Source organism: Canis lupus, chromosome 25 (assembly GCF_003254725.2).
Source record: "Canis lupus dingo isolate Sandy chromosome 25, ASM325472v2, whole genome shotgun sequence".
NCBI lineage: Eukaryota > Metazoa > Chordata > Mammalia > Carnivora > Canidae > Canis > Canis lupus.
This window is the reverse complement of record NC_064267.1, coordinates 24,827,403-24,853,431: the sequence shown is the minus strand read 5'-3', so window position 1 is coordinate 24,853,431 and position 26,029 is coordinate 24,827,403. Positions and strand designations below refer to the sequence as shown.

General features: G+C 35.4%; 1 protein-coding gene across 11 annotated transcripts in view; it reads right to left on the bottom strand.

Annotated features, from left to right (window-relative positions):
- Positions 1 to 1,675: 1,675 nt before the first annotated feature.
- The window catches only part of CEP44 (centrosomal protein 44), a 38,223-nt gene continuing 13,869 nt past the window's right edge, over positions 1,676 to 26,029 (bottom strand). For 3 of the 11 annotated variants that reach the window (XM_049100826.1, XM_049100827.1, XM_049100828.1), the window contains 6 exons: positions 25,672 to 25,842; positions 24,492 to 24,698; positions 23,795 to 23,870; positions 19,672 to 19,793; positions 19,378 to 19,415; positions 16,000 to 18,605 (listed from right to left, as the gene is read on the bottom strand). In XM_049100826.1, coding sequence (XP_048956783.1) covers positions 18,563 to 18,605; positions 19,378 to 19,415; positions 19,672 to 19,793; positions 23,795 to 23,870; positions 24,492 to 24,698; positions 25,672 to 25,842 — 657 coding nt within the window. In that variant the 3' untranslated portion in view covers positions 16,000 to 18,562. Of the gene's footprint in view, positions 2,584 to 3,885; positions 7,292 to 15,999; positions 18,606 to 19,377; positions 19,416 to 19,671; positions 19,794 to 23,794; positions 23,871 to 24,491; positions 24,699 to 25,671; positions 25,843 to 26,029 lie in introns of those variants that run through there. The other 8 variants (XM_035721506.2, XM_035721502.2, XM_049100825.1 and 5 more) reach the window with 5 other exon arrangements.

Genomic DNA, 26,029 nt, shown 5'->3' with positions numbered 1-26,029 from the left:
CAATGAATGAGCCAAGGCCTGTAAGATATGTCTGGTCCATGGAATTGTGTTTATAAGATGTGTATAAAGTATTGCTGATGTTGTGTGTTCAAAGAAAAAGCAAATGCTGTCTCCATTAATAGTCCTTTCGATTGCCACATATGGTGGCACTGCTGAAATGAATGGCATGGTTCAGTTTAGAATGTATAATCAACACAGGAGCAGCGATCTTAGATCCAAAGGACTTAATTTATTTTGCCATCACCCCAGCTTATGTGGCATACTCTGACCTTAGTGTGACAATCAATTCTACAACAAATGGATTTTCCCTATCCAGCTCTTTTTCTGCTGCTTTCATTGTTATGCTATGTCTTAATTCCCACCCCGCTTAGTCAATGTTTTTGCTTTTCTGGATATATGTATAATACTTATGTGTAGACCTAATAAGCAGTGAGAGGAAAGTAAGGGTGAACCTCTGCAATGTTTGAATTTTTCTCTAGTTAGCTTGTACCGACTTTGTATTTTTTTTTCCTGAAGTTGATACAAATATTTAAGTTAATGAAGCAGATCTCTTTTTTTAAGATTTTAATTTATTTATTCATGAGGGATACAGAGAGAGAGGCAGAGACATAGGCAGAGGGAGAAGCAGGATCCATGCAGGGAGCCCAATGTGGGACTCAATCCCTGAACTCTGGGATCATGCTCTGAGCCAAAGGCGTATTCAACCACTGAGCCACCCAGGCGCCCTCCAGATCTTCCGTTGTTAAGAAATACATTTTTCTACTCTCCATAGCTCCCACTTACAATGACAACAAAGAAATATTAAAACTTTAAACCATGAAGAGAATGGGGTGAAGGGTTACCAGCAGAGGTTTTAACAAATATCTGGCAAATGGAAATCAGATAAACAGGGTTACCTGTGCAAAAGGAAGGAAAAAGCCATAGGTTGGCATGTACCCACTGGGAGAGCTGGAGCTATGAAGGGGGCCAAGCTTTTCAGGCAAAATTCTGGAGAGCCTCTAGACTGAGCAAATGAGCTCCATGAAAACATCAGAGCATGGCAAGGAAAGAAAAACATGGGACCCAAGAAATAAAGACTAAACACAGGAGGAAGGCCAAGGAAAGTTCCATAATGATGAGTTTACACTTAAACAGAAACTCCTACAGATGAATGTAACTTTTACAGACATAAAGACAGGAATAGATACCAATTACCTTAATCACTGTCACCCTGAAAATACTTCCTAAGGAAATAATAGTACATATCATCAAAGATTTCTGTGTAGAAGTGTTTATCATGGCACTTACTGTTTTTAGGAACTTTATAAATCAGCAAAATAAACTCAGAGAGAAAATTATTTAAAAGATTATGGTGTTGTGCCTGGCATGTTGAAGTTCAAATACTTAAATTTTTAAAAGGAAATATTTTGGGGGCACTTGGGTGGCTCAGTTAGTTAAATGTCTGCCTTCAGCTCAGGTCATGATCCTGGTGTCCTGGAATGGAGTCCCACATTGCACTCTCTGCTCAGTGAGGAGTCTGCTTCTCCCTCCCCCTGCTCTTATGCACAGGCTCTAACTCCCTCTTAAATAAGTAAAATCTTTACAAAAATAAAAATTAAAAAAATAAAAGGAAATATTTTGTAGCTATTAAAATCCAAATTGTGCATTGTAAAAAATATTTAATGAACTGGGAAAAGCACATGAGTTTAATGAAAAATAAAAATTACAACTAAAAAATAACATTTATTTTTAACAACCCACACAATCACATAAAAACACAAGACAAAAGTTAGATACATAACACACAACATTAAAGGTTATTTCTTTGTTATGAATTTAGTACAAATTTGCTCTTTGTACTTTTCAAATTGTCAGAATGAAAATGTTCTAACATGTTGAAAGATGAACATGTGGTATATATTCATAATAAAAACAGAAAAGAGATTATATATTCTTATAGTCATTTTATAGGAAGTATGAAAGTTGAAGCTATAATAAGCACCCTTATCTAAAATATTCAAGTTTACATACTCTTTTTGACCTAAGGGTAGAGGAAGTTATTTGTAACTCCTCCAAACTCATCTTTAAAAATTTAACAGGACAGTTCAGTAGTCTATTTTTACCATAAATCTATCTTAAGCAAGAATGTTGATAACCTGAAGGTTAACATGTATTCATTAGTATTTTGTTTTACAAAATCAGAACAAATAATCCAAACAGTCTTATCCTTTTTTAAAACCTAAAAACAAAACAAAAACCAACAAAAAGAAAATCCCTCATGAAATACCTTTTGAACTTTTTCGCTTCAGTTTCTCTCTCATAGCATAATATTTTTAGTTCCCATGCGTAAAGTACATTCTCAGAGCTATAAAGTGTGAGAACATTATCCTGGAAGTAAAATGTTATTGTTAAACCACCAAATATATTTTAACATTGACCATTGGGATGCCTGGGTGGCTCAGCAGTTGAGTGTCTGCCTTTGGCTCAGGGTGTGATCCTGGAGTCCCTGGATCGAGTCCCATATCCGGTTTCTGCATGGAGCCCGCTTCTCCCTCTGTCTATGTTTCTGCTTCATTCTCTGTGTCTCTCATGAATAAATAAAATCTTTAAAAAAAAAAAAAAAAACATTGACCATCTCGTAACTTCAAAGATATACCAAAACAATTTAAAAAAAAAAAAAAGAAAAAACAGGTCTCCTTCGACTTTAGCTTTTACAATTTAATCAACTAAAACTGTACTATTAGGGGAAAGGCTAACAATTTTTCTGAAAAGTCTTATGATTTACCTTTGTTAAAATGTGTAAGTTTTGTGTGTTTGAGGGAAGTGCTTTCCTGAGCTATTTTCCTGTTCATCTTGATTCACCTTCCTAATGAAACAGGAAAGCGTATAATTGCCATTACTCTTCACAATCCAGTCTTAAATGCTAATGCTTTGTCATAAATTTTTCTACGTGACTTCAGATTTAAAAAGCCACTTTCATTTATATTAAATGATATTTTGGTCCAGGAAAGTCAAAAGCTATCGATACCCTCTATGTAGAATTCAGTTGGTTTGAATTGTATAATAATAACACAGTACTAATAGCTTTTTGAATGTTTCAAAGTGTTATGGTTAAAAATCATAGTTATTGAATAGTTCTTCTTTGCCATAAGAAGAGATTAAAGAAATAAGGTAATTTTTCCTAAAAAAGTTACACACAATTTTCTGAGTATATCATGATACCATACAGCCTCTGATAATAATGGCAGTATTTTGGTTCACACATTTGAAAAGTCCACAGGTAGATCTGGCTTTGGAAAAAGCTTACTTCAGCAATTCACATACTGTTTTTACCATTGTGCCCTTTGAGATATTGGCTTTTTCTCTGGGTTCACATGGGAGCTTTTCACTCAGGCACAAATAACTATCAGCTCCAGACTTGAATCCTCATATTTACATTGTAGAGAGTAAAAGAGCATCTCTTTTGGTAGCTACCATGGAAAAGAAAAGAGGTTTCTCTTTCTCAAAAAAGACCAAACTCCTTAAGACAAACCAGAATAGAACAAAACAAAACAACCCAACTCCTTGTCCACAGTTGGGTCACCTGCTCACTTGTCAATCAGTATCTGAGAATAAGGAGAATGAGTTATAAGGTAAGTGGATCCACACCTGAATTCATGTCACTTGAAACAACGTGACTCACTCACAAAGGAAAGGCATTGTTGTCCATTAGGAAATATGGGTGAAGTCCCCAAAGGAAGAGAAGTATGAGACTGCACAGCAAATAAGTGTCTATTCTACATATCTATCATAATTATATAGATTATTTCATATTAATAATTGTATGCTTCACTTTTAAGAGAAAACAAAACACCAATTCTGTAGTCTTTAACTCCATGACAAAAATGAGCAATGTTAACAAATCAACATATTTATTTAATTATCTGGAATTACAGATGGGAGATTATTTATCCTATTAGACCCATTTGAAGACATGGTTCTTCAAAAGTGACTTTCTACACGACTAATATCAACATTCTTTGATGACTATCATCCATCCGAGACAGACACATCCCAGCTAATCAACTATTCTTTGATTTTTTTTTCCTTGGTATTTGTCTTTTCTGTCTCTCCTTTCTCTCCAACACTATTTCTTCCCTGTAAACTTGTTTCTCTCCTGGACTGTTACACTGTCCCTAACCAGTGGCATTGGTTGAGGCCTAACCAGTCCTTGTGCCTTACCTTTGTCATCTTCTAATTCCTCTTCTTTTTTATTTATTTTTATTTATTTTTTATTTTATTTATTTATGATAGTCACAGAGAGAGAGAGAGAGAGAGAGAGAGAGAGAGAGAGGCAGAGACACAGGCAGAGGGAGAAGCAGGCTTCATGCACAGGGAGCCCGACGTGGGATTCGATCCCGGGTCTCCAGGATCGCGCCCTGGGCCAAAGGCAGGCGCCAAACCGCTGCGCCACCCAGGGATCCCTAATTCCTCTTCTAAAACTCACCCTCAACCCCGGGGAATCTTTCTAAAACAAAATTTTAGTCCCCAGGGCTTCCCCTTGTTTCACAAGGTATAAAGCTCCTTAGGATGATATACAAAATTCTACCTCTCCAGTCACTTGTCTACCATTTTTTTTTTTATAATTTCATGCACATCATACTATGAATACTGTGAATATTCTGACATAGTCTCTAAATACCTGTGGCAGAATTTATCTAAGGTATATGCCACAGTGTGGTATTGCTAATTCTCATGATCTGCACACCTTTACCTTTATGAGATTTTGCCAATGTATTTGCCAAGTAGTTATATGGACTGCATTCCCACCAGAAGTGTTTAAGAACTCCTGTTGACTACAATCTTAATGAAACTTAATATTGTCTGACTTTTAAAATTTTATTAAGTATAGCGGGAACCTCAGAGTATATTTTCATGTTTATATTTGCCCATTCAGGATTTCTTTTCTCAATAATTCCTATTGTTTTTTTATACTGTCTTCTTTCTACTGGATTGTTAACTTATAGGTGTCATTTGTATATTCTGAATACCAATCTGTTATTTTTTTAAGGATTTTATTTATTTATTCATAGGGACACACAGAGAGAGAGAGAGAGGGAGAGGCAGAGACACAGGCAGAGAGAGAAGCAGGCTCCATGCAGGGAGCCCTACGTGGGACTCAATCCCCGGTCTCCAGGACCACTCCTTGAACTGAAGGTGGCGCTAAACTGCTGAGCCACCTGGGCTGCCCCTGTTTGTTTTTCTATTGAAAGAAACTTTGTCTCTGCTTTATCATCTCATATTTTCCTTTGATGGATTAATATTTTTTAAGGGATTCTCCAATTTTTCAGTGAAATCACATGGAAATAAATCACACAAAATTTACAAGTGGAGAATAAAGTATCAGCTAAGAGTCATGAAGGATAAGTGCTCAGAGCCCTTGGGGTTCCTGTTCAACATTTTTTGTTTTCTACAAATCCCTGCAGTAACTTCTGGAAACTCCCAAGGTTCCTGTTGAAGATTTTTTGTTTTCTACAAATCCCTGCAGTAACTTCTGGAACCTCCCAAAGTTCTATGGTGCCCAGTTTGAGAACAAGGGCCTGAGGCTAACTTCTCTGTTTGGGCAAAGAAACCAAGGCTCAGAGATTGAACTACTTGCCCCAGGAGCCCTCAACCAATGCCATCAGGATGGAAAAGGTGGGGGAAATAATGCTAGAGTGGGAAGGGTGCTCAGATGACATCCTTGATCTCAGGCTCTGTTCACCTCCAACAAGCCCACTGCAATAGTTCACCCCCATAGAGGGTGCAAATTGAGAGCTTCAGGCAGTGTGACCTCACATCTTGACTTTGTACCCTTGGCATCCAGACCCCCAGCTTCCCTTCTCAATCTCATAGGCTTCCCTGTGGATATGAATGACATCAAAGAAAGAATTTGAGCACTGGAATCACTTTCTAAATGACTCTATTGGGGAAAACCATGGCTGGCAGAGTAGAAAGGATGGATAAGGACAGTGTAGAAAACAAGAGTTTGGAATGATCTGTCCATTCTCCATGACTGGCAATTTGAACTCTTTGCCAGTTGAGGCTGAAAGGCTTTCCAGGTTGCATGTGGAAAAGACCATCTCTAGTTCAGGTACAGCAGCTGAACAACTCTGGAGTTGGTCAGGCTTGACAGCCAAGCCATAACCACTAGCACATGCCTCTCGTTGATGCGTGTTTTGTCCACAAGAATATCTAAATTATCTGCAGGATACAATGGTGTTGGTTTTAGAGCTCTTAATCCTTTCTAATGTTGACTTTTTCTCAAACAGGTCCAGAGAATTGTCCCTCAGTACACACAAAGGGACTTTGGATTTGTGGGATGGAAGTGGGGCAGTCATGAGCTGTATCTTCATGCACATGATGGGTGTGCACACTGGCCTTAGCTCCAGTGTCCAATTCTCACAGTCTTCGGGATTGGAATTTCCACATCGCTACAACTCAGCTGTTTTCCCCTCCTTGGTGAGAATTCTGGGCATCTGTGGTTTGCTTTATTCATCAAATCAATGAGGTAATAAATCCCCCCTTATACTTAAGCCAATAAAGTACAGCTATTTTTGCAACAGATGCAGGATGTTGAAAATATGGTTAAGTAGCTTCCAGTCTGACATATTTGCAGGGCTGCTGTCTGTATGAACAACCAATCCTTTAGGAATCCCCCATCATTCCAGACAGTAATTCAAGTGCTTAGTAGTAATGTCAGATTTATTTTCTGTCTTATGGCTTGTGTATTTTGTATTTCAAGAACTATTTCCCTACCCCAATGTCATAAAGATAATCTTTTAAATCACAGCTTCTCCAACTTTAATAAGCATATTTTAAAAATGCAGATATAGCTCAAAGATGATGTTGATACTGGTGTTTACAGATCTTACTTTCTTTTCTATTTTCGTATTTATGTCTTTGATCTACCTGAAAATGATTGTGAATAGTGTAAAAAGAGGCTGTAACTGCATTTTCCCCTATATTGGTAGCCATGTATTCCTACAATTATTTACCAAATAATTCATTCTTTCCCCACTAATCAATAAAGCAGTATTTGTCCTATATCTTACTCTCTATATAGTCTGTTTAGGGGATCTCTACTCTGATCTAATAGACTGGCTGCCTTGAAATACAACAGTTACTTAAGAATTTTAATTCTGGGGATCCCTGGGTGGCGCAGCAGTTTGGCGCCTGCCTTTGGCCCAGGGCGCGATCCTGGAGACCCGGGATCGAATCCCACGTCGGGCTCCCGGTGCATGGAGCCTGCTTCTCCCTCTGCCTGTGTCTCTGCCTCTCTCTCTCTCTGTATCTGTCATAAATAAAAAAAATATTAAAAAAAAGAATTTTAATTCTGTTATAATTACTAAAACTGTTATAATTACTACAGCTTTACAAAATTTAAAATATCTTCTTTTTTTAAAGATTTTATTTATTCATGAGAGACAGAGAGAGAGAGAGAGAGGCAGACACACAGGCAGAGGGAGAAGCAGGCTCCATGCGGGGAGCCCGATGTGGGACTCCATCCCAGGACCCTGAGATCAGGCCCTGGGCCGGAGGCAGACACTCAACCGCTGAGCCACCCAGGCATCCCCAAAATTTCAAATATCTTATTGGACAAATCCACACTCCATTTTTCCTCAATTGTCTTAGTTATCTTTGGGGACTTTTTCTTAATCTATATGGTCTTAAAATCTGGAGGAAAACACTGAAAGTTTTGGTTGGAATTAATTGTGATGAAATATAAAATATAAACTGGGTGAGAATGGACAATCTTTATTGAATATTCCTAGCAAGAAGATGGTAAAGCTCTCCATTAACTTACATTTTGTGAGCAGCCCTGGTGGCTCAGTGGTTTAGTGCTGCCTTTGGCCCAGGGTGTGATCCTGGAGACTAGGGATCGAGTCCTACATCAGGCTTCCTGTATAGAGTCTGCTTCTCCCTCTGCCTGTATCTCTGCCTCTCTCTGTGTCTCTCATGAATAAATAAAATCTTTAAAAAAAATTAGTTTTTTTTTAAATTTTACATAAGTTCTATAATCTTCTTCATGAAGCCCAGATGCATCTTTTTATTAATCTATACCTATGTTCATTAATTATCTATTCCTTTTATATATAGTACGTTTATATAAATATATACATATATATGAAAATTTCCATTCATAGCTCCTTTATAGAAATAAAAGTGATTTTTGTATATAGATGTAATATCCCCAAATCCATCAAATTCTACTTATAAAAATTTGTCTAATTTGGTTTTTCTACATAGCCCTTCTCATTACTAAAAATCAGTGATAAAGAGAAATATTAAGAAAGCAGAGTTAAAAGATTCTGTAAAGGAACAAAGACAGACAGACTTCTCATCAGAAATAATGCAAACCAAACAATAGTAGAGAGGCATCTTTAAATTGTTGAAAGGAAGAATAACAAACCTGTTTACCTAAAAATTGGGTACCCAGCAAAAAACTTTAAAAAAACATCTTTTGAAAATGAAAGACTTTTTCAGAATTCATCAGCAAACTAGTGAGAAAAGTTAAAGAAGCCCCTTCAGGCAGAAGGAAAATGATACCAGGAGAAAATGTGGCTCTATATAAAGGAATAAATAGCACCAGAAATGGCAAATATGTGGGCATACATGATTCTTTAAAAATTATTGAAACCTCTTTAAAAAGGATTAATTAAAGCAAAATTAATGAGAATGTTTTGTGTACTTTCTACCACATATAGAAGTAAAATATATAACAAAAAGCTTGAGAGGGAATAGAAGTATGTTAAAATGTTCTTGTACTACTTGAAGTTTTGTAATATTATTTGAAGGTACCCCATAAAAAGTCAAAGATTTATACTGCAAACCTTGGGGCAACCACCAAAACAAAAAAAGCATACTTTAAATAAGTCACTGAAAGATATAAAATAGAAACATAACAAAAATTAAATTAGTGCAAAATAATACAGGAAAAGAAACCAGAACAACAAGAAAGGAAGCAAGAAAAATGGGAAACAGAAACCAATAAGAAGGTGGTAGATTTTAAAGCCAACTATTTCCACAATCAAATTAAATGTAAATGACCCAAACACTCCAGAGATTTTTAGATTGGATGAAAGAACAAGACCAAATTATATGACCTTCAGGAAGCCTACTTTAAATACACCCACAGATATTCTAAAAGATGGGAAATAATTACTGTAATAATACTTTCTAAAGAAAGCTGGAGTGGTCATATCAATGTCAAAGTCAATTTCAGAAGACAGGCTATTACTAGACAAACAGGGCCATTTCATAATGATAGTCAATTAGTCATAAGGAAATAGTCAAAATGTTTATACATCTAACAACAGATTACAAATACATGAGAGTACTAAAAAATTTTTTGTAGCCTCCAACTACAATTATGGTTGGAGATTTCAACCACCCTTCTCTCAATAACTAATAAATAGATCAAGTGGATGTTTTTAAAATTTAAAACTTCTGCCCTTTAAAATACACTTAAGGGGTGCCTGGGTGGCTCAGTCAGTTAAGCGTCTGCATTCAGCTTAGGTCATAATCTCAGGGTCCTGGGATCGAGCCCCTATGTTGGGCTCCCTGCTCAGTGGGGGAGGCTGCTTCTCCCTCTGCCCCTGCTCCTGTGTGCCCTCTCTTACTCAGTCTCTCAAATAAAATTAAAAAAAAAAAAAAAAAGAAAAGAAAGAACACAAAAACACTGGGATGCCAGTGGTTGAGCGTCTGCCTTGGCTCAGGTTGTGATCCCAGGGTTCTGGGATGGAGTCCCATGTCAGGATCCCTGCAGGGAGCCTGCTTCTCCCTCTGCTATGTCTCTGCCTCTCTCTGTGTGTCTCTCATGAATAAATAAATCTTAAAAAATAAAATACACTGTTAAGGAAATGAATGAGAAGTCAGATTGGGAGAAATCTTTGTAAACACATGTATCTGACAAAGCACTCTTACAGCTGACTAGGAAGGTAACAGCTTTGAGCCAAACTTCACCAAAGAGGATATACAAATAGCAAATAAGTATATGATGCTCAACATCTTAGAGAAATATAAACTAAAATTAACCCAAGACACCCTTATGCACAGCTTTAATCAGGTCCTATTCACTGCCTTGTTGAGGGAAAGATAACTACCCTAAAATTACGGAGATGGCCCAACAAATGACACCTGATACAGGACAGCTGAAATCAACAGTTTTAAGTTACATGTACTCACAACCTGTGGGAGAAGGACATTGCCTGCCAGGCAGGGCCAGATTGAAGTAACACTTGGAAACAGTAAACAATTAGGGGTTGTGGGAGGTAAGCTTCATAGCATTATGAGGTGCTCCCTGGTTGCTACATCCCTGTGATTGGCTTCTCTGAATAACTCTGTCTGGCTACTCAGGGACAAGCAGGAACTGTGCCTGGTCCCCCTGGTAAGGAGGTTGGTTCTTTTTTTTTTTTTTTTTTTTTTTTTTTTTAATTTATGATAGTCACAGAGAGAGAGAGGCAGAGACATAGGCAGAGGAAGAAGCAGGCTCCATGCACCGGGAACCTGATGTGGGATTCGATCCCGGGTCTCCAGGATCACGCCCTGGGCCAAAGGCAGGCACCAAACCGCTGCGCCACCCAGGGATCCCAGGAGGTTGGTTCTTATGGGAATCTTATCCATGGCAGCAGAGTCGGGGAGGGGAACTTATGGTTAGGCTGTGGGAGGCCTTCCCCATTTTACCACATATCAAGACGGCACATAATTTCAGCCTGACATTCCATCTTTTTTATTGCCCGCATCCACTAAAAGGTTGATAAAAACCAAGTGTTGGTGAGGATGCAGAGAAATGGAACTCATAAATGGCTGGTGGGGAAATTAAAATGGTATAGCCAATTTAGAAAACACTTTAGCAGTATCTCAGAGAGTTAAATAATCTTATCATGTGACTCAACTATCATTCTTAGATATCATTATCTTCTTATCCAGAAGAAATGAATATGTACTCAAACAAAGCTTTGTATTTGGTTATTCAAACAGCTTTATTCATAATTCCCCAAACTGGAAATAACCATCAACTAAGGCACAATTCAGAAATTGTGGTATTTCCACATAATAAAAGAACTACTCAGCAATATTAAAGGAATGAACTACTATATACAACATGGGTGAATTTCAAAAGCCAAATACTATAGGGTTACATTTACATAAAATTCTAGAAATGATAAAATTAAAATGACAAAATGCAAATTAGTGTTGCTAGGGACCAAGGATGGAGGAAGAAGATTAACTACAAAGAGTTCTATATCTTGATTAGGGTGATGGTGACAAGAATGTACATATTTTTCAAAGCTTAAATTGGTGAATGTGATTGCATTTAAATTATTCTCTAATAAAACTGAAGAAACATGAGGGGGGAAAAAAAACCCTGAAGGCTTTGTTTTTGCTATCACCAAATTACCTCAGGGCGACTGCTGTTTCAAATTCAAGACTAAATTTGTTTTCTCTTGTCCCTTAGGAATTTCTTCTCATTTCTTGTGATATTAATTGTATTTGTTGACTACTTGATAACTTGTTGCACGAGTTTTCATTTTTTAATATCTTGTCTGCCATATTGCTACAAGCTGAAATATTTTCCCCAAATTCACTGGCTTTTGAGGTTTAAATGAGATCAATGTACTTTTGTGCAAAACTTCCTCACTTTTTTTCTTTTTTCTTTATTCATGAGAGACACAAAGAGAGAGGCAGAGACACAGGCAGAGGGAGAAACAGGCTCCCTGTGGGGCCCCTGATGTGGGACTCAATTCCAGGACCCTCGGATCACTCCCTGAGCCAAAGGCAGACACTCAACCACTGAGCCATCGAGGCGTTCCTCCTCACCTTTTTTAATGGGAGAAACTTCCACTAGGGCTAAAAAATAGCAATGCTTAAAATGTGGAGAATGATTTCTAAAGTTACCAACTTGGAAATTAATGCCACATACTATATCTCACATTTAAATACATTACCAGATACAGGAATATCATATCTAAATAAACAGCTGATGTTAAATTGAAATTAGGATGTTGAATTTAGAAATCAGTAAAAGTTGTCTGTGAAATTTGAATTGTATGGTAATATGGGGGTTAGAGGGAGTCTAAGTTTCATTTATCAAATTACAAAATGAACGGAGATTGTCCCATGTACCAGGCATGTGATAAGTGTGGAGGGTACATCAGTAAACAAAGCTCAGGATGTTTCTCACACAGTTTACAGTGTAGCAGGGAGGACAGATCTTATGCAACAATTGTGAATTGTGGCTTACATAAATGTACAAATTGAAGTGAAGGAAAATCAGAATGCTTTAATAGTATGTAATGGGATGCCTAAATAAACCATGCTAGGGACTTAGGGAATGTTACCTGGAATAAGTTATGTTTAATCTGAAACCATGGGATAAGTAAAGTTCTCTAGACATGGTAGAGAGAATAGGAAACAAAGACTGGGTTAGGGCACCTGAGTGGCTCAGTCAGTTAAGCATCTGACTTCAGCTCAAGTTATGATCTCAGGGTCCTGGGATAGAGCCCCAAGTGAGGCTCTGTGCTCAACGAGAAGTCTGCTTGTTCCTCTGCCTCTCCCTGCTTGTTACACTTTGGGCAATATAAGGTAAAAAGCTGGGAAATTTCTCAGCATACACACAGATATTTCAAAGATAGATATTGGTATGACCTATGCATCTTTAGTGAAGAATCATTTCTGATGAGACACCAAACATTAATTTGTACAAAGTTTACACCTAATTTTGGAAGAAGACTGTTTTAACCCTTACATGTAATTCAAGAGTAAAGAAAAACTGAATGCATTCAAAACCATAAACTATCCATTCAAATGGGGAAATGATCCAAGACATTGAGCATGGGTTATAAAAAGTTGTATTTAGATGAAAGCAGTTTATTTTTTTTTATTTTTTATTTTTTTAATTTTTTATTTATTTATATTTTTTTATTTATGATAGTCACACAGAGAGAGAGAGAGAGAGGCAGAGACATAGGCAGAGGGAGACGCAGGCTCCATTCCCCGGGAGCCCGACATGGGATTCGATCCTGGGTCTCCAGGATCGCGCCCTGGGCCAAAGGCAGGCACTAAACCACTGTGCCACCCAGGGTTCCCTAGATGAAAGCAGTTTAAAAGAATCTGAATTTGGAAGCTTAGATTCAAATGTTGATTATGATGAGAAAGCAAAGGTATGTCAATGGAAACTAGTGCTCCTCAAATTTCGGGTTCCTACAAGTTACTTTGGGTTCTTGGTGCAGTGCAAATCTGATTCAATAGATGGAACTAGTGGCTCAAGATTTTGTATATTTAACAAGATTCTAGTTCAGGATCAATTAGGCAAAATAGTAGACTAATTATTAATGTAATATCACCCCCCTCCATGCAGATACTAAAGTGAAGGTAGTTCTTTTTAAAAAAAAAATTTTTTTTGTTTGTTTATTCATCAGAGGCACAGAGAGAGGCAGAGACACAGGCAGAGGGAGAAGCAGGCTCCATGCAGGGAGCCTGATGTGGGACTCGATACCAGGACTCCAGGATCATGTCCTGAGTCAAAGGCAGACGCTCAACCACTGAGCCACCCAGGTGTCCCAAACACCATCAATTTAAATCAAATTTAAGAAGTCTTAAATGAGAAGAATTGCATTTTCTTAATCCCATTACTTCCCTCCATCTCCAGTCATCATAAACGAGTCACCCCAGCTCTTTGGTAGATTAAGGTGATGGCCTCCTAAATGGTTTCTCTGCTTCTAGCCTTGCCACTTCTTTTTCATTCTCCAGAATATAGCACTAAAATACATGCTTCAAAAACTCAAAATCTGGCTAGATATTCTCCTGCTCACCTTTTCTACTAAATATAAACTGCCCCTGAGGCCTGAATGAAGGAACCTCTAACACCTTGCCCTACAGGATAGCCACTCTCTATGCTACTCCTAGTGAACGTCCTTTAAATGACCTTCCTCTTAAAACCTGGTTTATGCTAGCCCTTTTGCTTAAACCTTCCTTGGCTATCCGTTGTTCATCCGTTAGGACTTACATTAACAGCACAGATTAACAGCACTTCTTAGAAGACTTCTCTCCACCCCAGGTTAGTCAGATGCATTACACTTTCTTTTAATTACTTATTAGAAGTTATTACTTATTTAACTGTCTTTTCCTGCTCAGCATCTAGCTCAGTGAGAACAGGAACCATGTTTATCTTGTTCTCTACCTATGGTCAGCGCCTAGATACACTGACATCCAGTAAAGAGGTGTATCAACTTTGATTCTAAATTATTCATTAATATGCCAACAAAGTGTGATGATCCTTTTCTAGAACACATGGTGATTAGATCTTTCTTCAATACATTCTTTCCATTGAAAGGATAGAGCATGACTGACCAGACTGCAACTTCCAACTTGATAAAACTTATCTGGAAACCTTGATTATAATTTCATTATAATTTCATATTCACTTGGTCAACATTTAAGTTGACTGAAATTACTAGGTACCACTTAGTTTGTAATGAATAAACAATTAAACCCTAGGCACTAGGGGGAAATAAACATTGAAGAAAGATTGAAAACCAAGACAGAACCAATGGAGATTAAAGTCATATAAACAAACAATAACTATAAAACTGGTGTAAAAATCAAAAGTATAAATATGGCCCTAAAGCAGCAAAGAGATAAAAGCATACAATTTGGCTTCTGTAGTTGAGAAAAGCCTTTTTAAGGAAGGTACAGTGCCTGGAAGATAAGCTGAGTGGGAGGAAAATCATCCTCAGCAAATGAAATAGCGTGCAAAGCACAACTGAAGAGCTACTAGGTCTATAGGTGATAGAATTGTAGGAGAGGACTGTGAAAATGTAGAAGAGACTGAAGAAAAAGATTTTCACTGTCCAGGGTTTGGGCTTTGCTCAGTAGAATAAGAAATTTAGAGAACATTCTAAGCAATGGGATAGCATAATCTAAGGAACATTTCAAAATACATACTTGCCTATATGAAAGGAGGCTTGGCTGTAAGCAGGAAGGCCAGTGAAGAGTGCAAGCAGAGCACAGGAGAGGGAACACAGTGGCGATGGGAAAGGAGACAAAGGGGTAAAATGGTATACACTGCAGGAGTTAGAGGTTAGGAGTAATCATCTCTGGCTAATGGAGATTGTGTTGTGTTCTTGATAGAAACTGTCACTTTGTAAAAGAAACTAAAAACCAAAACCATTCTAATTGGGATTTAGAGAAGCTAAATTTAGAGAAGCTGTCCAAGTAGTACATATCAACTTATCAACTTCAGGAAAGTGAATGATTGGATCTACAAATTAGGATTTATTATACAATACTCCTATTTCCATCTCTCTACATCCCACTGTTCAACTTTCTTGGGTAATTAGTATTGTGATTCTCTGCTTTTCCTTTTCTTACCACCCATCCATAATATAAAATTCAAATAATTTATACATTTGGGATGCTTAAGCCTTCTGTTTTTAGTTTTAAAATGTTGAGTTGAACATTTTGCATTTGAAACCCTTTTTAAAAAAAATCAAATTACAATTTTCTGAGTAATTTTTAGTTGGCTTCAGAGAGAAAAATAATGGTCCCCATTCCTACAACTATTAGCTATAATAAAAAAATAAAATAAATAAAAATCATTATAAAATAGAAACTTTCACCACTACCACTCCCAAATAAATTGCATGTTGCTACTGCTGTCAGTGCTGCTTTTCTAGCTTCTTTCATTCTGAGTAGTGTAAGGAACCTACCATGTTCACTAAAACATTAAAACTCAAGTGACACAATTAAAGTTTTAATTTTGTAGCTGAACTTTAAAGTTTCACACTCCTCTACCTCTTTACCTTCTCTACAACTTTCAGCTTAAAAGAAAGAGGACAGATGGACCTGGGGATTGTTAAAAAGTAAAAATTAAATCTATAATGTTACTTGAGCTCCAAAAGTGTTGTAGTTTGTAAAACTGACAAGGTCCTTTAATTTTTAATGTTTCCCCAAGAGCCTGTCAATTATATAAAGCTGTGAGTAATGAATGGTATAAAATGCAGTTCCAAAGTCTTTAAGTTTTATTTTTTAGTGAATATATTTATTCCATGTACATTATATTAAAAATTCTAGGACAAAACATAGAACTATTTTTCTCCAACTCCTTATATCTTTGCCTGGGATTTTCACATTGTTGATGTTACTTTTCTTGAGTCTGTTCTAAGTAGTATTTTACTTTACACATTTGTTTAGCATTCTAATACAAGCTTTATCCAGGCCTACTCACAGAGTATAGTACAGGTAGGGCAGCACAAGCTGCAGATGACTTTGTTGGCGGTATAATAAATACCTTTTATCCAGGTTATGGGAGAATTAATGGAATGGAGTTAGTGAAAATTCCCATTAAAGGTTTAATAATGTAGCTCCAAGGAATCTCTCTAAGATTCTCCTCTCTTACTTTCTCAAGACTCTCATGTTAAAAAAGCGGTTTAAGGTTACAAGCTACTTACCAAATTATCTGAGAAAACTTTAAAATTTTTCTACTATTTCTAAAAGAGTTAATAAATAATTTGGCTATTATTCAGTAACTTCAAAGTCAAGTTAGTTTTGTTTTCTGCAAAGATTATGTTGTCAGGGTAGTGTAGAGATTCTTTGTAAGTAAACATAGTGTATGAGTTGATTTTATTAGTTCTCGTTTAAAGTTGTTAGATAAAAATACTATAAAAAGTGGATTCCAAATTTCCAGTTGATAAGACATCTTTTACCATATTTTCAATAGCTACTTATATTTTGCATACTATATGTAAATTAGGACTAAAGAAATGTCAAATCATCTAATTGTGAGTACAATTGACCGCTGAACACAGGTGTCAGGAAGTCTACCCTCCATGCAGTCAAATCCTGCAAATAACTTTGAACTCCCCAAAAACTTAACTAGTAGCCTACTGTTGACCAGAATCCTTTCTAAAAACATAAAAGATGATATAACAGCATCTTTTTAATGTTATATATACTACATACTGTATTCTTACAATAAAGTAAACTAGAGAAAAGGAAATGTTATAAGAAAATCATAAGGGAGAAAAAAATACATTTATAGTACTGTACTATAAAAAATCCATGTTAAAAGTAGACCTGGGCAGTTCTGCACCATTCATACCTGTGCTGTACAAGGGTCAACTGTGTATGTATGCTATATATAGAAAAGAGGGACAGAAGAAAGAGACAGAGAAAAGGAGACTTATTTTTTCTGTGTTGCACAGGAAACGTGTTTTTTTTTTTTTTAATTGAGTTTTTCAAAAGAGAAAATATCATTTTTGTTGGGAATCACTTGTTTTAATAAAAGGTAAAACACTGGCATATGAACCACAAGGTGGTGCTATAATTCCATGCTGGTACTGATATTTTTAAAAGTTACTAGTTTTTCCGTTAATAGCTGTAATATCTTGATTTTTATAATTTTTTATAATTAAAAAAATCTGATTTGGTTCATTAATTCTATAAATATTTACTGAAATTGTACTAAATTTAAACTTGTAGTTTTGACTTTAAAAATTCCTAAGCTTTAAAGTCTAATAACCAAACAGAATACTAAAAAATGTTTTCTTTAGTTATTTCTACACAGAATTTTAACTGTTTCATGTGACAAATATCAAAATACACTTATAGAATATAAACAAAGAATAAATAAAATACAATCAGATGATCTAAATAATAATAAAGAAAAAATATTCCTTTTTCCTTCCAAATAATGGAATCAATTTTCTTAAAGATTAACCAGGGCTATTATTACGTTTTTTATGTATAAAGTTAAAAAAAGATCATTTGTCTAGTAATGCATCTGGTAATTTAAAGTGAATTTCATTTTTCTCTTCATCTAAGACTTTTCCTCTAGAAAAAATAGAACTTCCCATCACTTAAAAGAAAACAAAAAACCATACTGTATATCTTGTAATACTGGATGGCCACCATCTGTGTCTGTGCTGCTGGTCTTAAAATGTGTTATGGAATAGAGCACTAAAATACTCAACACATTTTTCATGATGAACTTTCTGACCAGTTTCCAAATACAAAAAGAGAATCATACCTTCACTCTTTCACTGTTAACTGAAAATGTATTACTGCTTTTTGGTTAAACATAAAATCGCATTTTTATTTAATTTTCAATGAGCATTTTTAACTTTTCATTACAACATATTAGTCAGTACAGACGGCAAGATGGTATGCATGAGAGCCTCATGGGTACAATACACAAGTCCCAATTGGAATGTTTCCAACAGGATGTAAACCATAGTCCACAAGCCTGTACTTTAAAAAACATATTACTTAGCACACTGCCAACAAATGTCAACACAAAAATACAGTGCTGTAATGACTTCACTCTGTAAAAGAAATATATTGGCACATAGGTTTTCCTTAGAAAAGTAAAATAGAGTAAAGAAGTGTAATCATAGCATAAAAATAAGTATTTATTCAATACTGGAAAAAACTCATATGCCAAATGGAATTCAAATTCTTCATAAAAATATTGCAGCATATTAAAATTTATAGAGAATTCTTAAAATATACAACATGTACAGTAGCCAAAGTCCTAGAGAAGTTCCTGTAGAAAATTCTATAATTAATGATTTGGACATTTCAGTAACTCTGCAGTTTCTTCAAACCTGAAATATAAGAAGTAAATAACATTAAGCAAAAAAAAAAAAAAATCGTAATAAGGCATAGGATTTAAGTCGCTGAAATTATGCTTTTGAATCTAAAATAAATCTCAGTATTTTTCTTATTTATGGGTACATAATAAATTAAGGATATACTATGGTCAGAAAGGAGAAACAGCAACCAAAGTCAATTATGAGTCTTTAATTTTTAAAGCATAAGTTATTTTAGTGCTTATTAATTTTCAAAGCAATACAGTTAAAGTAGTGGGGTGCATAATCTAATACAAGTTCATTTCATATTTCCTTTTAAGTGTTCTTTAATAACCATTTATAGTTTCACATCTGTACAAGATACAAGTATCATTTTTAGTATTACTTTACCAATACGGTCTGAAAGGCTGGCAATACTTTAACAATACTTAAAATGTTTCCAAACTCTCCACCTACAAATATTATTTAATATTTCGCTAAATCAGTTATCAAAAGTAGATAATACTCTTGATTAACTTTCAACCAAAAATATCTCTGCACTGTTTAATCCCACAATTAATTCCATTAACAATGTTTTACATCACTTGTTGGAAACCAAAACAGTGACTCATCTCACAAACACATAACTGTAGGTGGATTTATTATCCACTGGAGTCCTGAAGGAAATTCCACACCTGATTGAGAGACCTTTAAGGTTTGAAACACATATGCGCTTTCTATATATACTGTAATCCAATACAATTCCCTATAGAGAAATGAATTTCTGTTGCCCCTTTCTGTTACTTACATTTTTTTCATCCTTTCCATTTTCTGGATTGTTGTTTCCTTTAATTTAAAAAGCAACAAATTTAGGCGATTTCTCAAAGTAAACCATCATCAAAGATGGACCACGAACATATAAAACCCACTCTAAAACATTGCATAAAGTACTATTTACTTATCATAAAGAATTTTAACGAGAGATTAAGATTTACAGTTGCACTATTTTTCTTGCCAATGGCATATACAACTAAATCTAATGCTTGCTTGTTCTCCTGACCTTAGAAAGGAAATCATCTAAGCAGTTGCCAGTTTTTCTTACCTCTGAATTCTCTTTCAAACCACAGTAACTAGTACTTGAGGTTCTGGGAGTTGAATCTGATGACACAGTACTATAGCCAGAGGAAAGAGGAATACTTGTTTGCCTCTCTTTGCTTTTTCTGTCTGTGGGGAAATTAATTTTTAGGTTATCTTTTCCTTTCACAGTGGAGTCATCTAAATATTTTATGTATAAATGGAAGAAAAACAGACATTTTAATATGAAGTGGCTAATAGTACAGACCCAGATATATTTTTACTATTCTTTTAAGATAACAACCTAGACATAGAGATCTAGATGTTAAAAATAGGCTAGCAAAAGTTACAAAAGGTACTATTATGTTTATCATAGCAAATCAATTGAATAAATAGGCAAGTTCACAATTTTTAAGTGATTCAGGTATATTTTCTTAAAGTGGTGGTAACTATACCACCACTTGGTTAGTTAAGTAACACTGACTATACTTTTTAAAAATTAAGAAATATTCTATCCTAAGTTAAAGTGTATGGAAAAAACAATGCTTAAAATTCAGGGTTTACAGATTTTTTTTCTAAAGAACTGAACAACTTTCTACTTCCAGTATGATGATACCATTTATTCAACAAAATGATGGTAAATATTTACAACTAAATCAATTATAAAACATCACAGATAAGACAAGCTGCTATTAAATCGATTCCATAAGCCCTATGTTTTATAGCCAAGATACAGGTAGCTTCAAAATCGATGCCAAAAAAAAAAAAAAAAATTAGACACCCATTTAAAATGGTTTACATGAGGACTGTTTTATTGTAAACCTACATAGACAACCTCAATTAGGGAAATAGTACTACTACCTGAGGACTGAAACAACTAGAAAGACTTACTTTCATCTCACATGGAGCCAGTCTCTTTTGTCTACTTCTCTTACCTATTTACTCCATTCCTCTGCATGAGTCTGAACAAAATGGCCAGCTCAGCCCAGGCTCAACATCATTTGACTAACTTAGTATCCTAATACCAAATTCCCAAGGGAGAGAAAATGATCTGGCTCAACACCTTTTGGTTTGGTATTCCCTGGATTAGGTGTCTACTTTTGATCCAGTTCAATCAAAATCACATTGTACAACCCTGAAGGTTAGGGTTGTACAATTAGGTTAGGTTAGGGTTAGCTCAACCCAGGTCTTTTAGCAGGAGCTGTTGGCAGTAGATGATTTCAAGGAATAACTTGAAACTAAGAAGGAACTATACCTACCATTCCCCAATCTTGAGTTATTTTCTATGAATAGAAGTGTCCTTTGAAAGTATTGAATTATGCTGTTCAAAAATTGTGGGGGGAGGGGGGGAGAGTCCTAGGACAGGAAATAAAGAGTGGGAAGACAGAATGAAAGGTGAATGGAAGGTAAAGGAATGGCTCTCTAGATTCTGCCTTCTGGGGCCTAGATTGGAGGGATCTATCTAGCCTCAAGGGTGTACTTCATGATGGGAAAATGCTGGTATTAGGCAGGCTAGAGTGGCAATTCGAAGAGCCACACAGGGCATTCCAGAGATTACAGAATGAGGCATGTACTAAACATAGGCCATATTTAATAGCCAGATCAGATAAGTGTGTATTACTTTCTGTGACAATTTTTCCTATTGCTTTCCTGAGCTATTGGTATCATCTTCCTCATTTAAACATAATGGCTTCTTAGCTGTGCTATGAGAGTGTGCTAAGGCCATTGTTTTGGAATTTCAGAGTCACTACTAACAGATCTCTGTGAAGACAGGGGATCTCTCAGATCAAGATTTCCTAGCCAACTCGCTCCGCATGGCCCTCAATCTTTCACTGCCAACTTTGGAGAATTATGACCTTACTGCATTAAGAGAACTAGTTAGGTCCTTTGCCATTTAACTGTACAGGTATCTCCCACTTTTTGAAAGTTCATATTATGCCACTTGTCTTTTACAAAAGACCCACATTAGTTCAGTGCTTGTTTTGTAGCAAGTCATTAAAGAGGCATCACACACCCTGAGTAGTGAGAGTAGCCCTGCCAAACTCCTTCCCTGGCAGTTATACTCAGCATCTGAGCACCAGGGCGCCACAGCTTTGAACTGTTTCTGTAAGCAACTGTGCTTTATCACAATTTAATTATGCATCTGTTAGCAAGATGTGTCCTTAGGTATCAGAAAAGCCTAAGAAAAGTTATTTTTTGGGTCTGGGAATGCCCCCAGTTTTCTTATGAATCAATGGTAATTGCTTATTTGCTTTATACCACTTAGGCTTATGAAAGGTTTCACAGTAATGCTCTTCTTTCCGATAGCAGGGAAACCTGAAATTTGTAAGCCAGTACTTCCCAATCAAGAAAAATTTATGTCCAACTGATTTCCAGATATTTTGCCTAAGTATTTCATAATTTGAGATTTTCAAAAGTAAACTTTTTTTTCCCAAACTTTCTCAATTCTCTATTTTATTAAAGAGTAATGACTATGTATCCAGTCACACAAGTCAAACACAAGTGGTCAGTCTTGACTTTTTCCCTCTCCTTTACCACTTCTGTCAGTAATCAAGGCCTAACAGCTAAAAAAAACTCTTCCTCCTTATCCTCACTATTATAGCCTTAGTAAACACTCTCACTATTCTGAAATAAAATCACTGACTCTACAAATTACTGTCCTTGTGTTATATTCCTATAATGAATCACTATTCTGCTTTAAGATGACTAATAAAACAAATCCGATCCTATCAGCTTTGCTAAAATCTTTAGGACTCCACATAACTCCATGTTTTTGTCTTTCCACTCTTCTGCTTCAATTTCCTTTATACGCCCACATGTACCCTTCCTTCTAGTTTATACTGGAACGACAATTTTGTGATACCATAACTTGATGGATACTTTTCTTGGTAGGAAAAAGCCACAAAAATATCAAAGCAAAAACAGAAAGAGCCTAAGTATCCTCACTGTATCCTCCACTGAATATAATTTCATAGAAAATCAACATCACATAAGGTCACTTCATTACCTTGATGAAACAAAAAAGACTACTCTGTCATGTATGACTATAAACAAGGACACCATGTAAGCAGTAACACACAAATGACCAAGTATATTGTCTCCCAAATAACATGAGTGCTTCTTCTTTCTCACTGAAAATTTCAGCTTTTTCTTATTATTAATCAAACAGTTCCTGCTTCCTGATAGCACTCAAACTGGAAGAACCCTCACTTCTTTAAACTGTCACCAAAATCACCCAGCATAAACCCAATCCTTATAATAAAAAAGCCTCTTCTCACTGATTTTTACCAAGACACCAAGTCACCAAGTCACCTTACAGCTCCCCATGGAAACACTATTTCTGATAAAAGTCACAAAAACCATTCCTAACTTAACATAATCCTAAAATCAGATTGAATTATTGCTCTTCCAAGTGAGATCAAACTCTGCTTCCATGTAGCATGTACATATAAGGTATAAATGTAAGGATTTATATGTAAACTTGATTCTTCTAATTGGTCATGGTCAGATTATAAAGTTTCTGAATTTATAATCTAACCCATTTCAGATGGTGGCCTGTGTACTCATCAAAGTCACAGCACAGTGGTTTAAACTTGTATATGTGTTAACTAAATGGCTTAAAGGTATGGTATGTAATCATGTTAGTAAAATTATAAGCATGAACATGCAAAAGCAAAGTTGGAAAAGGCAAAGTTTTGCAAATAGCAGGAATTCAATATTCTTTCACTATATATAAAAAAAAATTGAGCTCTATATTCAGATATTGGAGATAGAAGTACAGACCTAATTTCTGTCTGCTAGACAGCACATAAGGTAAAGATCTTGATCTCAAGGATCTCAGAGTTGAGCTTTGGAATTTGCTAAATAAATGAATGAATGATAAATGCAAAGAGGAAACATTTTATCAAATCAGAAATGTGTAGTCTAATAAATTTACTGCCCAAACCACTATGTCATGTAAGATAGGTAAGCTGGCTTTTATAGCAATCCTTGACTTCAGCAGTCTATAAATTCAATACTGTCTTTGTTCCAGGAGTTCTGCAGTTTCTAAAAAATAAGGCTTGGGAATATTATCAAATATCAATATAAATCATCCTCATGAAAACTCCTTACCGTACCACCAATACCATTGCCATTACATTAGAACTTACCAGGATTCAGAATATCTATGTCATTACTAGATTCGTAGTCTTCATTGAGTTCACTGAAGTCTATATATTCATTATTCTGAAATAACAGATTTTATTTAGAATAAAAGGAAAAGAAAAATGTTCTCCTTTTATATTCTGCTAAGCATAAAATATAAAGACGATATGAAGAATGTTTAAACATTTTTAACTGAACCTGAAATGGAAATCCTAAGTAAAAAAAAAAAAAAAAAAAAAAAAAAGACTTCTTAGATTTGACAAGGCTATGGCAAATTTAGTTAACCGTTTCTATGAAATTTGATCAAAGTAAATGAGTGAAAAAGGAAGTCATAATTTAATTTTTCCTGTCCATTTTTCTCTTTTCCCTGTAAAACAGGAGGCTATTTGTGCTAAAGAAATATAATTTTAAGCTTCTCATAAAAGTCAAACAATCCTACCTTATTTTAAATGCTTCGAGGATTAAAAGCTCTAAAAGCTGAACCTATAGTTTTCCAGATTATTGTATTTGATAAAAAAGAAAAACACTAACTGTAACAGCAACAACAAAATGGGTTATATCTAAATAGGACCTCATTTCAACTAAACATTTTCCCACTATCTTAATAGTCTCTTAATTAACTTTTCTAAAATGTACACTTAACAATGAATAAAAACTTGATTATATCTGAGACATCCTATAAATATTAAGTAAAGAAAATACCTTTTTAGACAGCAGCATTTCTGTTTCAAGAAGAGTGACACGACTTAGAAGGTTAGTCCAGGTTTTTTCATTTACCATCACTTTTCCTTTCATTTTTTCTTCCAAAGATTCTAATCTACTCTCTACCAAAGCCAGTTTCTGAAGCTTTTCTTGGCATTCAGTAAGCATTGTCTGTAGTGCAGTAATCTCAGGATTAATTCTAATATCCTAAAATGAATAGAAAGGTTAAAAATCATATTACACAAACTGAAATTCCTTTAAAAATCAACATATCCCCATTTTCACTGCACTGTGTTGTTTCAACAGTTACAGCAGGCAGTATAGCATGAGAGTTGAGTGATCTGTAGAGGCAAGATGCTTGGGCAGTGAAATTACCTCATCTGAGGTGTATAACCCTGATGTCTCAATTCCCTTATATATACAAAAAAAACCCACAAAAAAAACCACACAAAAAAAACAGTACCTACTTAATGGGGTTCCTGTGAGAATTAAATTAATTTGCATAAAGCTCTTGGAAGAATACCTGGTGGTATGATAAAACTGTCACTAACTAGCTTTTGTAATAGCCCTTAGCACAAAGCTAAGAGGGAGTGGCCAAAAAATGACAGTGCATTGAGACTATTCAGTTTGCTATACATGGGAAATAAGTTTAATGACCACGTGGTAGATTTTATAAAGGACAACTTGTATACTGTGATATACAGAAGTTACCAGATACAGAAGACAGACAGAAAAGTTTAGCAGGAGCAGTATGGATTACATGCTATATAATAGGGTCTGTGGCAATGAAATAACAGGAAAGGTATTCAGAAAGTGAGAGAAAAGGACCCAAGGGCCCAAAAAGGAAAATGAAGGAGATAGATAGTAGAGAACCCACATGGTACAGAGTAGTGCCATCTCTATCTCTTGCCAGACTATAAATTCCCTGAAGCAAAGTACTATCTCTTATTCATCTTTGCCTTACCCATAACACCTGGCCCAGCACCCTAAACATAAGTAGGAAATAATATCTGTGGAATCATATACAGTAGACTTATTTATTCTTAAATAATGGTAACAAAGGTGTTGTGTCACGGTTAATAATTTGAAAGCTTAGAGACATTCCAAAGCTTAGATGCTTAAGTAATTATGTCCATCAAAGTAAACACTGGCATCAGCTAAAGAAGTCCAAAATTCTTACTTGTTGTTCAGACTTGATTTCAAGGAACTTTACTTCAGGAACCTTTATTTCAGTAGTCTTTAAGTCACATACATCAAATGCTTCTCTTACATCTGTTACAGTACTTATTGTATCTTCGGGAATGTTAAGGCCATCTTCATTATACAGGTGACGGATCACCACAGCTTTTTTCTGCACAGAAAAAATACATCAGAGCTGCATTAATAGTTTTCTCATATAATTATTTTAAACATATAATTATTTTAAACATCTCATATAATTATTTAAAACATATTTTATTTTAATTTTGCAGAAGAAATATCCATCTTCCTTTTAAGTATTACAAAAGTTTATTTTTAAATGTTTTAAAGAAGATTGT